Raw genomic sequence first — 13919 nt, forward strand, 5'->3', positions numbered from 1 at the left:
ATACATATGAACAATAAGAATAAATGCAAAGAAAAGTGCTTAACTTGTAAACCTGTGTGCAGTTCTTCCCCACCTGTCATGTATCGAGTTGACATAGAGGTTGACAAACCAGTTGAGAGAGTATTGATACATGGGATCGATGTTGGCCAGGTCTGCGATACTGAAGAAGAGAATGGAGGAGTGCTTAGCGATGGCTCTGTAGCCCTCCCTCGATTCAGCTATTTCAATCTCAGTTTTCTCTGCAATCTGAAAGTTCACAGCAAAGCTCAGAGGTTAAACTAGAAACTATCATGGCATAAGTAAAGGGATTTCTTCTAAACCAGCTCTTTGATGCACTACACCTGCTGTTTCTTAGTAATCTCATTAGACATGATCTTGGCAGCATCCAAGACCTGGATGGCACTCTCATCTTCCAGGATGTTCCCCTCTGAGGACTGCAGAGTCTCCAGGATTTGGTCCTCAATCTCCTTAAGCTGCTTCTTATTGGCTGCAGACTGAAGGATCAGGGCATTTCTTTCCTCCTCTAATTCAGGTCTGAGGGAAAACAGAAGTGAAATATCATAAAGTGAAATTAATTCTGAATCATATTTCTCAGGAAATCAAAGGAATAAAATCAAAAACTACGTTCTGAGTTAAGAAATGATCACATTCTGGCTATATGATTCATTAAATACTGGCTGGTTTTTGTTCCTTTTTTAACAGTTGCATATTTGTGTGTATGGAAGTTTTTTTTTTATTATTAATCACCTCTCTTTGGCTACCACAATGCCAAGCAGCTGGTCTTCAAGGCCTTCTGGTGTAATCATGAAGTTCAGCAGGCACACTTTGGTAGCTAGTTCAGGCATGTAATGAGGGTTCCTCAGCTTTGTAGTGATGTAAAAGAGGAAGTCAGTCGAGTACTCAATCACACTCTCGCCCAATCTGATACAGTCCACACCCCCTACAAAAACAAAGCAGGAACTCACTTTGATTTCCAACCCCTGTTTGAGTGGCAAACTAATCAAGTAATCAAAAACACAACTCTCTCAAATAAATGTTTGTTTTAAGTTTAAGTAAAATACCTTGTTTGAAAACTTGTTTGAGAAGCAGTGGCTCTAAGGAGGGGTCAAGCTCCTCTCCTACATTCTCCAGCAGTAGTGGAGTACCAAATTGGATGCAGTTCTCAAGTGTTCTCATGTAGTCGGCATCGGTTAGCTTAATCACATTCAGGTTATGCTCCTTTTCTGAGTTTTTCACCCATTTGTTGGCCTGGCCCTGTGGATCTATCATTAACGGCCTGACAATAAGAAAAACAGGGTTGTAAAACATGACATTTTGGTTCTGATAACTGATGATTTGTCATAATTTGCGAACCCAAATTTTGAAAGATTTTGGCTTTGTTGAGTCATACCATCTTCTGGAGTTGCTCACTATAACACCATTGTCAATGGAGAAGCTGTCAGTGGGCAGGCCAGCGATATTCCAGGCCCTGATCTTTATTGGATCTCCAAGTGTCTTACTTAGAGAGAAGTCATCAGAGGATGGGATCTTCTTTGACTGAGTAGAACAGGAATTGAATACATTGAATAAATGACACTGAATATTCATTTGCAAACAAGACTGGTTTTTACAGAGAGGAGCAATGCAGTACCTTGCAGAGCTTGGCCCACATTTTAGTAGAGTCATTGCGGAAGCTGGCAGTGAAAGCTCCCAGGTAAGCAATAACACCAGCAGATATCAGCACATCACCTGTCAAGTTATCATATGTGCACTGAAGATCATTGGCTGCTTTCAACCACCTGTGTAGAAATACAGGAACACATACTCAGTTGGCCTGAATATAGGAATTAACTGGCTGTATGGATTTCTAAGATTGGTCATAGTTGATTGAAACCTTGACTTTTCTCCTCCTAAGCCTCCAATAAGCTTTTCAGCTCTCTCCAGTTTGCGAGCGCAGAGGTCAACCTGAAACTCCAGCTGAGCTTTCTCTTCAGTCTTTTCCTCCAAAGTCTTCTGCAGTGAGGCCAGACGATCCTCCACTTCCTTTAGCTCCGCCCTTTTCTGGTTCAGCAGGGCCATAGTGGTGGCAAGGGATTCCTGAGCTACAATCAGGTTAGCTTTCTTAGGTGCCACCACCTGAAAGAGAAAATAATTATGATTTCAATAAGTGGTATAAAATAAAGAAAAAGAGAATGCATACGTATATGCATATACAAAAACAATAGAATATACAATGTTTTACAAAATATACCATATATACTATAACATAGTTCTCCCAAACATTTACTTAAAAAAAACAAAGCATTTGTGTCTTTGGAACACCAATGAAGATATTTTTGATGAAATCTGAGAGTTTTCTGTCCCTTCATAGTCATCTGCTACACAACTGACACTTTTACGCTTCAAAAATGTCATAAAGAGATGGTAAAACTAATCTATATGAATTGAGCAGTATAGACCTTATTCAGAGCAGCGCCATGACAGGTATGAAAGTGAGGCTGTGAGGGATAGACTTGCCGTGTTTCCAATGGCATCCGCTGTAAAAGCTGTATAAAGGTCTTAGATTACTTACAATTTTCCATAGCTTATATTGTCAGGAGTTTTTTGTCAACTGAAATTTCTTGGAAAGATATTTTTCCAGTGTTTCATAAGCAGAACAATCCAAAAACACATTAAATAACTGTACAGACCATTGAAGAGATGCATGTCTGTCCCTCACAGCCTCGCTTTCATTCCCATTAAAAATCAAAGCTGCTGTGAATAAGGTTTATAGTCCAACATTTTCTGAAGAAACACAATCACGTTATATGATGAACAGGTTGAATTTAGGCTTTTATTCACACATAAACACTCATCAACTCACACATCAGTTGTGGTAAGCAGAAGCTCAAGTATGTCCGCTTGACATGCGAGAACCAATGAGGTTCATTCTCATGTTACACAGCTCGTTTGAGCTCCAGCAAGAGGTTTGTTCTCGTGTGTCGAGCAGGTTCGGTTGAGCTTGTGTTTATGTTCTCTGATCAATGTTTATATGTGAATAAAAGCCTGAATTCAATCTGTTCATCATATAAAGTGATCAAGTCTCTTCAGAAAATATGGACTAAACCGCTCAATTCAAAATTATTAGTTTTAGGATCTATTTAAGAATCAAAGCTCTCAGATTTCATCAAAAAGATCTTCATTTGTATTCTTGTGATGAACGACAGTCTGACGGGTTTGGAACGACATAAGGGTGAGTAATTAATGACAGAATTTTCATTTTTAGGTGAATTAACCCTTTAAGTAATGTTTGTGTGTGTATAAATAAATACATTGCAATTTAAAAATTAATATAAAATAATACTAAGAGTAAGCTAGAATAAAAAATGAAAAAAATAAAACACAATACATAATATCTGACGTAAGAAGATATTCTAGAAAATATGTGAAGTAGCTATTTATCTAAAAATTCTTGTAGAGAAGGAAACTACTCTGTGAGATACAGATAGGGTCTGCCTACCTTTGCCATTCTGTCATAAACCTCCATCGCAGTGATCCATCGACAAAGCCCTTCTGCAGCAGATGAGGCCTTGGCAACTTTGGCCGGGTCAAAGTCAGGGTTGGTCATGTACTCACTACGGATTTTAAGCATCACTTGAGCCTATCACAAAACAACATCAATAAAATACATCAGCCACAGTGTTACAAAACAACATACACAACCCTACACTACAAAAAACTTACAGGGATGTTGTCTTTGTCATATTCCTTCAGGTCTTTGAGGAAATTCATGTCCCCAAGCAACTTCTTGCTTGGACCCCAATAGTCAAGAATCTATTAGAACAGATGACATGCTGTTGGTAAACATAAAAACAAAGACAGCTCTCGACATGTGACCTGACTAGACTTGCTTTTGACCTTCTGTCCGGTTCCTGCAGGATCATTGATCTTCTCTGGTTTGATGTCCTTCATTACACACACCGCTGACATCACCAGCTTCACTCCTGATGGAGGGTTCTTCATTGCTTTTACAATGCTCACATCAGCCGGCTGAAATCAAAAATAAGCCCGCATCTTACATAATAATCTATCATTTTATAAACAACAATTCCCAACTTTTAATCATACATGAATTATTACAGGTCTTTACTGATATGTTTTAAACATTCTGAGAAGTGTTTCATCTAAACCCGATCCCAAAGTATGACATTTCTGAAATTCTGCATTCAGCATGGATTACAATTTGAAAATCACTAGGGATGCACCGATACCGATACCAGTATCGGTATCGGCCCGATACCAAGCTCATGTACTTGTACTCGTACTCGTAAAAATACCCCGATACCAAAGACCGATACCTCATGTGACGCGTGACCTCACGTATATATCCTTAGCTTATATTTCTTAATTCTTATGCACACTCTTCCTGCAGTTATAGTGTTGCTAGATTTAATTGTACACTCTAATATTTCACTTTACACTTTCGGCTGTGATTACATTGTTACTCAGTGTTATGTTAAACATTTGTTCTGTGATTTCTTTGGCACTATATGACAAATTTGATTGTCTTGTTGTCTGTGATTTCTTTAGCACTTTGTGACAGGCAGGTAAAAATTACATTCATTATGTCCTTGGTTTTGCCCTTTGGAGGTTATTGGACACTGTGAAATGTGGGCTTTGAAAATTTGTGATAAGCACATAAGAATGATTTGTTTTTTTAAGTTTATTTAAGTTGTTGAAAATAAAGATGCTGATATGTTCATTAGTCTCATTGTGTTGTACTTAGAAAATTGCCACATAAAACGAGAACCCCCCCGGTACAACAGGCATCGGTATCGGTATCGGTGAGTACCAGGAAAAAAATATCGGTACTCGTACTCAATCCTTAAAAAGTGGTATCGGTGCAACCCTAAAAATCACCCACTGACACAACTTTCTTCATTCAAAATGTAACTGACATCAGTGCATACTAACTTGTGTTTGGTATTCATTATTACATTCATTTGCATACGTAACTTGTTACAGGTATTGTCTTCCTTGCATGTATTTAACCTTTTATAACTGCCTTCACACAGCAGAGTGATTCTCCAGGTGTCTGAATATCCCTACTTCTCTACTATATAGTATGTGAAAAGCAGTATGTAAAATACATAGTTGACCTTGAGTGTGTCCAGGGCAGACAGTGCAGCCTCCAGTGCAGGGATGGCCTCAGCCAAGTCACTCTCACACTCATTCTTCAAAGCCTGGGCTTCATTCGCTTTTATAGTAGCCGTTTCTTCATCCACACGGACAAGTTTGCTCTTCGCCTCAACCTCCACTGACTCAACCTCTATCACCTGCAAAAGAGAAACATGTAAGGTACCCTAACATATATAGGCAAATATTTATCAAAATAAAGTCAAAATACCTGAAAAATCACAATAGGAACAACAGAAACACTGTAAATGATACATTTGGCAGTACAAAATGAACAAATGATAATTTGCTTTAAACACAGGTACTGTATGATAGACGTTACTCTTTCTTACTTTCATTATTTTGGTGTTGTCAATCTTAGCCTGCTCAAGTTTAGGCTGCAAGTCCACCAGCTCCTTCTTCATTTCACCCACCTAAACCAGCATATATGCATTAAAATCACTTCTCTGCCTTATTGACCATAATTAAAAAGGCTATGAGGTTTTCCATTTCAGTATTCTATACACCATTGTATGTGATTATACGATTATCTGCAACTTTCTTCTGTACATTATTTCCAACACATTACCTGAGACTCTGCAAAAGCTAATTTGTCCAGTCCATTTGTATATCTGTTTTTAGCACTCATAACAGTATCTCGTTTTTGAGTGAGAAGAATTCTGAAGGCAGCTATGAGCTCCAAGTAGGAAGTAGGAGTCACATAGTTATGGCGACCCAGCTCTGACAAAAACCTGAAAATATATGACACAATTTTACTCTTGCCTGAAAGAATATTTGTCATAACTTTACTGTTCAACATTGCAAAGTGCTTGTGTTCTAAAAGTCACAAGTTAAAGAAATGGTTCACTCATCTTCAGTGATTTTTGGAGGAACTAACTCTATATTAGCTTAAGCATCATACCTGTGAGACAGATCAATAGCAGAAGTATGGAAGGTCTTGCAGATTGGCACGACTTCCTGACGCTCAAGATCACTCAGCTCCAATGTCTCCAAAAACTTATTAGCCACTCGCTCCAAAGCCTCTTCAGGCCATGGCTGGGGAGATCAGAAACGGAACTTTAAATTCACTTTCAGAGAAGGTTTATATTCAAAATGACCATAATTACTAAAATTCTTAACCATCTCTTCCCTGGCCTTACCAACCTTACCTGAAACCAATCTATGGTGCAGCAGTTAATGAGTGAAGGGAACTGTCTGAGGCGGTTGCGGAAGGCATCTCCTATTGGGCTGAAGGCCACTACTATATGTAGGTTCTCTCTGCAGCGAGTCACAAAATAAGCAAACAGAGCCAGAGGGCTGAAATCCACATTTTTATTCCCTGCCTGAGCAATGGGTCGTACAGCCTGTAGGGGACACAGAAAAATAATATATATATAATTTTCTAACAATACAATACAATACACACATGAATAAAGTTTTATAGTTCTTACATTTATTTTGTCGTCGGTATCTTACCTCCATGATTTCTTGCTTCTCATCCACAGCAAAAATATTTGGTACCTCTCCTGTGTTTAAAATGCTGTCCACATCTTCTAAAAAGGCTTCATCCTTTATCTGAGCATCAGTTAGCAGGAACACCATTTTCTGGCCCTTTACTCCAGCATTCTTCATCAGGCGCTAGACAATACAAAATCCATTAGGGGGCACATTTGCCTTCTAATATAATCTTCACATAGCTCTTTTCCATACAACAACAGTTCAAAGTGACCGGGTGCTGTCAAGCTACAGAAATATTGTAATATACACTTGGAAATTGCACATGAGTAGTATTTATTACTTTTATGGTGCTTAAATGGTGTTTTTTGTGCTTTTTTGAAGCTTGACATCCCCTGGTCACAACAAATTGTTGTGGTATGGAAATAGCTGCATTAAGATTCATTAAAAAACTTTTGTGTTCCATGGAAACAATAACAGCATAGAGGTTTGGAATGACATGATGGTGAGTAAATAATGAAAAAAATACCTTCAGATCATCTCTCCATTCATTCATGCCATAGCTTTTGGAGATCTCAGGCTGGAACAAAGTCATATCAGCCATAAAAGTGGCAAGCCTGGTGATGGACTGACGGCCGCTGCCTCCAACTCCAACCAACAGAGCATTTCCACCAGGCTGTTTTAACACACGGCTGATCCTGGACAGGTGCTCTAGAACGTAACTACACAGAACAAGGGAGACAATCAATCAGCACTGTCAGACTTTTGATTGATTCCTCTTATTGGAGATTCACAGTACGTTACATCATGCGCTTTTGAAAAGTTACCGAAATATGACCAAGTTCATGCGGTTCTTGTGGGTTTGGTTGTACTCCTCGAGACAGGCTTCTGCCACCTCACCAAAACGCTCAATGGAGGGAACCTCTGCATACAGCCTCTCACTTTCATCCACGCCAGGGGTCATATAATCACCAAATAGCATGTTTCGCATATTCTCATCACAAAGCTAACGGAAAAAACATACAAAAAACACAGGGTCAAAAGTACCTTCATATTCATCACATACATCAATTACATCAAATATTAAGATAATATATACAAAATTATAGTTACGGTTACGTAATATTCAAGTGAATCATTTACTCAATAAGGAACCCTTGGATGTTTTTGTTTTTTTACGTACAAGTTTGTTACCATCCTTAAGATGCTCAAAGACTGTTTCAAAGTTCTCCTTGAAATGCTGCTTCACAATATTGCTTATGAGTGTGAAGAGCCAGGCTCGGTCCTGGTCGTCCACAAGGCGGTCATAAAAGACGCGGTACACTTCGTGTACAAAAAGCCGGATCATTGTTCGCTTGTCCGCAAGTGAATCCTTCTTCAGTAGCAGGCAGCCCTGCACCACTCTTGAGAAATCTCTTAGGTTGAAAGTGTAATGAGACTTAGCTGGAGTGGGAAGGAGATTTTCTATGGCCTTTTTATAAACCTATTTCACACAGAACACAGAATTAGACCATATAGAATAAAATAAACAAATAATGGAAATACGGATCAGTAAGCTTTTACTTTAAGAAATTAATTATTTTATTAAGCAAGGATGCATTTAATTGATCAAAATTGACAGTTAAGATGTTTACATTGTTACAGGTCAATTTTAATAATTGGGTGAACTAACCCTTTAATTGCCTTTTTACCCCATGACTCACCTCAAGTGTTGCAGTGACTATCTGATTGCCAATCGTGAAGCAGTCAGGTGGGAAATCATTGGTCCGGAGGTAAAAGGTCACAACATTAGAGAAAATGCGCACCATGGTCTCATCGCTAAATGAATTGATGCTGCAGATGTTAAAATGGCGAAGGAAACGAGGAGTCACTGCATTCCTCCCACCACCAGGAGGGCCCATCGCAGAGATCAGTTGTATGTCCATAAGTGTGATTTTTGAGGTGTCCTTGAGATCATACCTACAGCATAAGGACTTTATTATAACAGCAAAGCAAATCACAGAATCAAAAGACAAGGACAGAAGACAATACTGATTTATAGTGTACTGCATATTTATAGTGTAGTAGTGTAGTGTAGTTTAGTTTACCAGTTCCCATGGTCAAAATATTGACGAAGCAGCTCAATTGGAGGTTGTGCACCAAACACCTCTTTTGCTGGCATATTCATGTCATCCACAAAAATTATGCATTTCTTTCCCATGGGAGGTCCATACACTCCCTTTCGCCTTTTGTCTAGTCTGGACATAATAATGTTCTAGAGGATAGAAAGAGAGTTTGTGTCATGGAAAAATACCACTGATAGATTCAGTGGGTTCATTCTAATTTGTTGACATCATGGTAATTGTAAAGTGGTTACCTGGGTCTGACTGGCACTGGTGCGAGCGGAGAAGTTGATGAAGAAGGGAAGGAAAAGGTCTTTGTCGAGATTGTTCATTAATTTTTCTTTCACATAAACAGATTTTCCAGTGCCAGTGGGGCCGACGAGCAAAAGCGGCCTAAGTTCAATGGAAAAATAAGATGAGTTTGGATAAATGGAATAAAACAAAATCTATAGCTTAACTATCAAAACTAAAAAAAGATTAGGTCTAATGCAGAATATATATATATATATATATATATATATATAGCAGACATATCTTAGCCTATATGGGGGGTATTGTGTTGGACAAGGGGTGGTCTTTAAAAGTCAATGTGGTTGAGGAGCACTGGTCTAATGTTTGTCAATAAAGACAATAAAAAATAATACTTACATCCCAAATTGAATGCAGAGATCCATCAGATAAGTGTATCGTACAGTGTCAATTGTGGGGACAATAATATCCTGTACTTTGGTATTCTTGTCCCCTAATGGTACATTTCTGATCGACTCATTCCAGTGTACCCAACGTCCTTTTCCTTTGAACTTAATTTGAAGGGAAAAAGAGTCATTATCTGGAGTAATATGTCTCAAATTCTCATACTACTAAACTCTTATTTACCAACCTCATAACTGTAGTCGTAGACAAGACCTTTATCGTCAAAGGGACATTCCCATCTTGACACAGTAGCAGGTATGGGGTGGTCTTCTGCATTTCCTGAGACAATTTCCCTCAGAAACTGATCAAATCGACTGCGACTGTCTGTATCACAGCACCCACCGACAGACCACACCAGGGCAAAGGCAAAAGCAGCCTGCATATGCCAAAATTCATGTTTACATTCAACTGTGTTCTGAAAAGTTGTATATTGTCCCTTTTAAGGAAATAATTACCTTGATCCAAGTGCGTATATTTTTGTTCCCTGGGTCTTCATTTAAAGGTCCAGTCAGCAACATCTCAAATAGTCGTGTGAGAGACACAACAGTATTACTGTTGCTAGTGGGAATGACCTCCTGGAATATGAAACTTAATGTAACTCAATGAGCTCCTTCTGATTTGTTGACAACATCTAAGATCAAAATAATATAACATGGTTATGCTATATGCAATTCATAACGTGAAGCAATTACCCGGCATTGTTTGCGTAACAAAACAAGTGCAGGAGGAAGTAACCACTCAAAGAGCTGCTGCAGTAGTGTGAAATTGTCTTGTGCCTGAAGTGGTTCAGGAAGATTTCTCATCCATGATAGCACCAGAGGAGACCATCCTAGCTGAGACGGCTCCATGTAGATCATTCCACAGCGGCTCACTGTGGCCGGCTATTTCAGAAATCAGAATTTGTAAGCATGCTGTAGATCATGGATCATGATGCTAAAGTGGCTTTGACTATTCTGTATATCTGGACAGTGCTGATGTTTCATAGTGAATATTGAGACAAGCTGACTTACAGAGGCTTGCGACAAATCCATGGCCTCAAATATCAGACTCATTTGATTGGACATCTGAATAATCTCCCCACTCATGAGGCATAGCTAAAACGAAACAAAATTTCAAAGACAACAGCCACCAGCCTCCTGTCTAATGGCAAATGCTCCAACAACATTGATATAAAGGCATATCTATATTTTTTCTGTATAGATATAATATAATTGCCTTTTTGTTGTCATCCAGCACAGTGTTCATGCTTTCAATCCACAGCGTGTCTATGGGGCCATCAAACACCACCCATTTCCTGTCTGGGGTCTCACTGGAGGCAAATTCTCGAAAGGTGTTTGCCACAATCCCATCAGTCCACTGATAAAACCGAAACGAACAGGTGAAAAAATGCACAAATAAACAAACTGTTATTTCTAGAATCTGTCTGATGTAGAATTCAAACTCTCACCTCATGGGACACAGGATCAAACTGACCAAACAGTTGACCCATCGTAATAGATTTAGGATTGACAGTTTGGTAAAATACTTTTTCTTCATCATTATAGCCCCACTCATTCATCAGGGTCAAAGTATCAGCAAGAACATGAAGTACTTTGGTTTTTCCAGCAAATGGTTCTCCGACAAGCATGAACCTATGGAATATTTTAAGCCAAGAGAATATTTTATTACTTGGTCCAACCTTACCATCGGATAAAAATCCACTTACACACTTACCCATGACGAACTATCATCATCTCATATGTTTGAATCATTTTGTCCAGGAAAGCCTTGACAGGTTGAACATTGTGCTTTTTGCAGCACTTTTGAGCACATTCCAGCAACAACTAGTGCACATGAACAAAGATGTAATTGAAATCTCTTATTTCTCACAAGCAATCTAAATGAGAAGCTAAACAAACAAGCAAAAAACATACCTTATAATCTGCCACAGGCAGAGAAATTCCTGGGAACAGGTCACTGGTGATTCCATTGAAAAGAGGGATATCATGGGAAAGAAACTTAGGCTCATTGACATCTTTGATGGACCGGAGAAGCTATCAACAGAATGAGGATAACGTATCAGATTTCAGACAACTTAGGGTATAAGATACTATGCTAACTATTCTTTCAATTAATTTTACTTACAAGCATATCCTCATTTTCATCTGGAAATTTGAGTTTGAGGTTGCCAGCAGCCACCAGCACTGCTTTAACAGCTCTCATGCCATAGTCATAGTGAAACTGAGAAGATAGCTGCTCAGAGCACAGCCTGTAGGTCATCACAATCTTCACTGAGAGAGGCTTAGCATTGAGGAAGCCATACGAGTATAAGGAGATCTCAGCGATCAGTGCATAGTTGGGCACCATCATTGCCACTGTTCTAAACAAGACCTGAGTAACATGAAAACAGAAAAGTATAGTTAAAGCCACATTGCACTGCCTGATGTTAATGAAACAAGTTACACATAATAAAAAAACACCTTGAGATTATCAGGAAGTTCAGATCGGCCAGCGTATCCAGGGTTCATAGTGATGGCCACAAAACAGTTGGGGTTGAGGTGTAACACTGTGCCCTCAAAGTCAAAATGTTCAAGTTTCATTTCGATGGCCCTCTGAATACACAGGATCTGCTGAGCCACCACCGACAGCACCTCCAACTCAATCCGGTTAAATTCATCGAAGCAAGCCCAGGCACCAGTAGACGCCAATCCCTTGAAGAACTAGGAAAGAATAGTCACTAAGTTTTCATGTTATTCACGGAGCCCATTGAGTAAATTATAGATAAACTGGTGAACATAGCCTAATGAAATTAGAGTGCAAGAGATTTCTGAGTGTAACAGATTTCTGAGTGTATGTTTCTGATGAATAACCAGATAAATTGGTCATGGACGAGTCTTTGATGTATTACAGAACACCAGCTTTATGTTTGAAAAGTAAAAACTGTCACCTTCCCCATGGCTAGGTAGTCAAGGCCATCTGAGCAGTTAAACACCACACATTGAACAGCAAGGGCTTTGGCCAGATCTTTGGTAGTTTCAGTTTTGCCTGTGCCTGCAGGTCCCTCAGGAGCTCCACCCAAATTCAAGTAAAATGCTCCAATCTTTGAAAGAGAACAATAAGCCAGATATCAGAAAAGATAATAATTATGCCTCAAAATATAAAATATAAATATATAAATAGAAAAATAGAAAAATGTAGCTAGCATGATTAGTGTTCATTTGATTATAGTTTAGAAGTTAATAAATTGTCATAGCTGAATATTTTCTGTATCCTCATTGCATAATAAATAGCATAAAATAAATTATCCATTAAATATACCAAAGTTCGGTAGCATCTGTCTGTTAATGGTGTGATGACCAGGCGAGGAGAGTTTCCAAGGTATTCATAAGCATACTTGACATCACAGTTTATAATGCGAACACGAACATTTTCGTTGGCCCAATAGTAACGTAGCTGGGCAAGCCACTGAAAATCTGTCTCACTTGAAACTCCTGAAATGGATATTGAAAGAAACCCACAGTTCAATATATTAACCACATATTCAAATAATTATGTCATATATTAAAGATAACTTTACAAGTTAAATAAAAAATGTATTTTACAAGATTACTGAATTATTGCTTTATAAACTACATAATATCAGCTACCAAGCAGATAAATCTAAACAAAAGAACCTTTCTCTATCATCTCCATGACAACATCCCTTGCGTGCACATCTATGGTCACTAGTGCTCCAAGAGTGGTGCGTGTCTGCTTGGGCAGCTTCCCCCTCACCAGCTCCACAATGTCATTCAGCTGATTCTGCAGCTGCTTATAGTAGTTCTTCAGACCCTATGAAATCATCAACATCTTAGACAAATAGCAAAATAAACAGAGAATTCAATGGTCCACTGATATTCAGAGTGGTTTCCTTACATTAGCTCCACTCCTGATGGCCTCATGTACTTCTAGTGTCCAATACATCTGAGAAGTACAGAGGACCACCTGTCCAGGCCACTCACGTACCCACTGACTCCTTTTAGTTTCTGGATAAGCCTGAACACATTCATCACAGTAACACGGTGCATAAAATGTAATAAGATTAAAGAATTTTAAACGAAAAGTGCAAATAGAAAAACATGAGTTTTACCAGCCTGGAGTGATTGATCACATCCCTGATGCTTCTCAGCATGATGTCTTCCACCTGCAGCAGCCACTTTTCCACAGCTCCTCGTGCTTCAGAGGTAGAGATCCTCTCGATGAGCTCCACACGCTCCCCCTCACTGCTGTACATGGCCTGGATGTCCAGGTTGGGCAGGAAGTCCAGTTTGGCAATGCCCTCAAAGCATTTCTTTAAATGAGGCTGCACTCGCATGGGATCTTTGGTTTCTGAGAGAATCTCCAGCATCTCATCATTTGACAGGAAAAAGAATCTACAGTGTGTGAAAAGGATTATTAATACATACAGAGGTTATATGCCAAGGCAGTTTGATAGTATGATGAGGTGCACTAACTTAAAGGTGAAGTGTGCAGTTTTGATATTGTTACCTAAAACTAAAACTATTTAAATTCTTTTCC

At 38.9% G+C, this 13919-nt stretch overlaps 1 protein-coding gene across 1 annotated transcript in view; it reads right to left on the reverse strand.

Annotated features, from left to right (window-relative positions):
- The window catches only part of dnah12 (dynein, axonemal, heavy chain 12), a 29779-nt gene that overhangs the window by 7736 nt on the left and 8124 nt on the right, over positions 1 to 13919 (reverse strand). The window contains exons 22-59 of the mRNA XM_077214404.1: positions 13492 to 13774; positions 13278 to 13397; positions 13037 to 13193; positions 12681 to 12853; positions 12310 to 12462; positions 11843 to 12082; positions 11508 to 11753; positions 11297 to 11416; positions 11097 to 11206; positions 10831 to 11014; positions 10599 to 10739; positions 10394 to 10477; positions 10076 to 10264; positions 9839 to 9958; positions 9571 to 9759; positions 9339 to 9490; positions 8945 to 9083; positions 8676 to 8842; positions 8292 to 8547; positions 7772 to 8071; positions 7416 to 7594; positions 7118 to 7310; positions 6610 to 6771; positions 6303 to 6497; positions 6056 to 6189; positions 5723 to 5885; positions 5487 to 5567; positions 5118 to 5294; positions 3877 to 4008; positions 3703 to 3792; positions 3479 to 3619; positions 1874 to 2115; positions 1631 to 1778; positions 1391 to 1536; positions 1062 to 1276; positions 748 to 940; positions 342 to 534; positions 74 to 246 (exon numbers count right to left, since the gene is read on the reverse strand). Coding sequence (XP_077070519.1) covers positions 74 to 246; positions 342 to 534; positions 748 to 940; positions 1062 to 1276; positions 1391 to 1536; positions 1631 to 1778; positions 1874 to 2115; positions 3479 to 3619; positions 3703 to 3792; positions 3877 to 4008; positions 5118 to 5294; positions 5487 to 5567; positions 5723 to 5885; positions 6056 to 6189; positions 6303 to 6497; positions 6610 to 6771; positions 7118 to 7310; positions 7416 to 7594; positions 7772 to 8071; positions 8292 to 8547; positions 8676 to 8842; positions 8945 to 9083; positions 9339 to 9490; positions 9571 to 9759; positions 9839 to 9958; positions 10076 to 10264; positions 10394 to 10477; positions 10599 to 10739; positions 10831 to 11014; positions 11097 to 11206; positions 11297 to 11416; positions 11508 to 11753; positions 11843 to 12082; positions 12310 to 12462; positions 12681 to 12853; positions 13037 to 13193; positions 13278 to 13397; positions 13492 to 13774 — 6480 coding nt within the window. The remainder of the gene's footprint in view (positions 1 to 73; positions 247 to 341; positions 535 to 747; positions 941 to 1061; positions 1277 to 1390; positions 1537 to 1630; positions 1779 to 1873; positions 2116 to 3478; positions 3620 to 3702; positions 3793 to 3876; positions 4009 to 5117; positions 5295 to 5486; positions 5568 to 5722; positions 5886 to 6055; positions 6190 to 6302; positions 6498 to 6609; positions 6772 to 7117; positions 7311 to 7415; positions 7595 to 7771; positions 8072 to 8291; positions 8548 to 8675; positions 8843 to 8944; positions 9084 to 9338; positions 9491 to 9570; positions 9760 to 9838; positions 9959 to 10075; positions 10265 to 10393; positions 10478 to 10598; positions 10740 to 10830; positions 11015 to 11096; positions 11207 to 11296; positions 11417 to 11507; positions 11754 to 11842; positions 12083 to 12309; positions 12463 to 12680; positions 12854 to 13036; positions 13194 to 13277; positions 13398 to 13491; positions 13775 to 13919) is intronic.

Source organism: Siphateles boraxobius, unplaced genomic scaffold, assembly GCF_051911475.1.
Source record: "Siphateles boraxobius isolate OS27281-9 unplaced genomic scaffold, OSU_SipBor_1 68, whole genome shotgun sequence".
In the NCBI taxonomy this organism is placed as follows: Eukaryota; Metazoa; Chordata; class Actinopteri; order Cypriniformes; family Leuciscidae; genus Siphateles; species Siphateles boraxobius.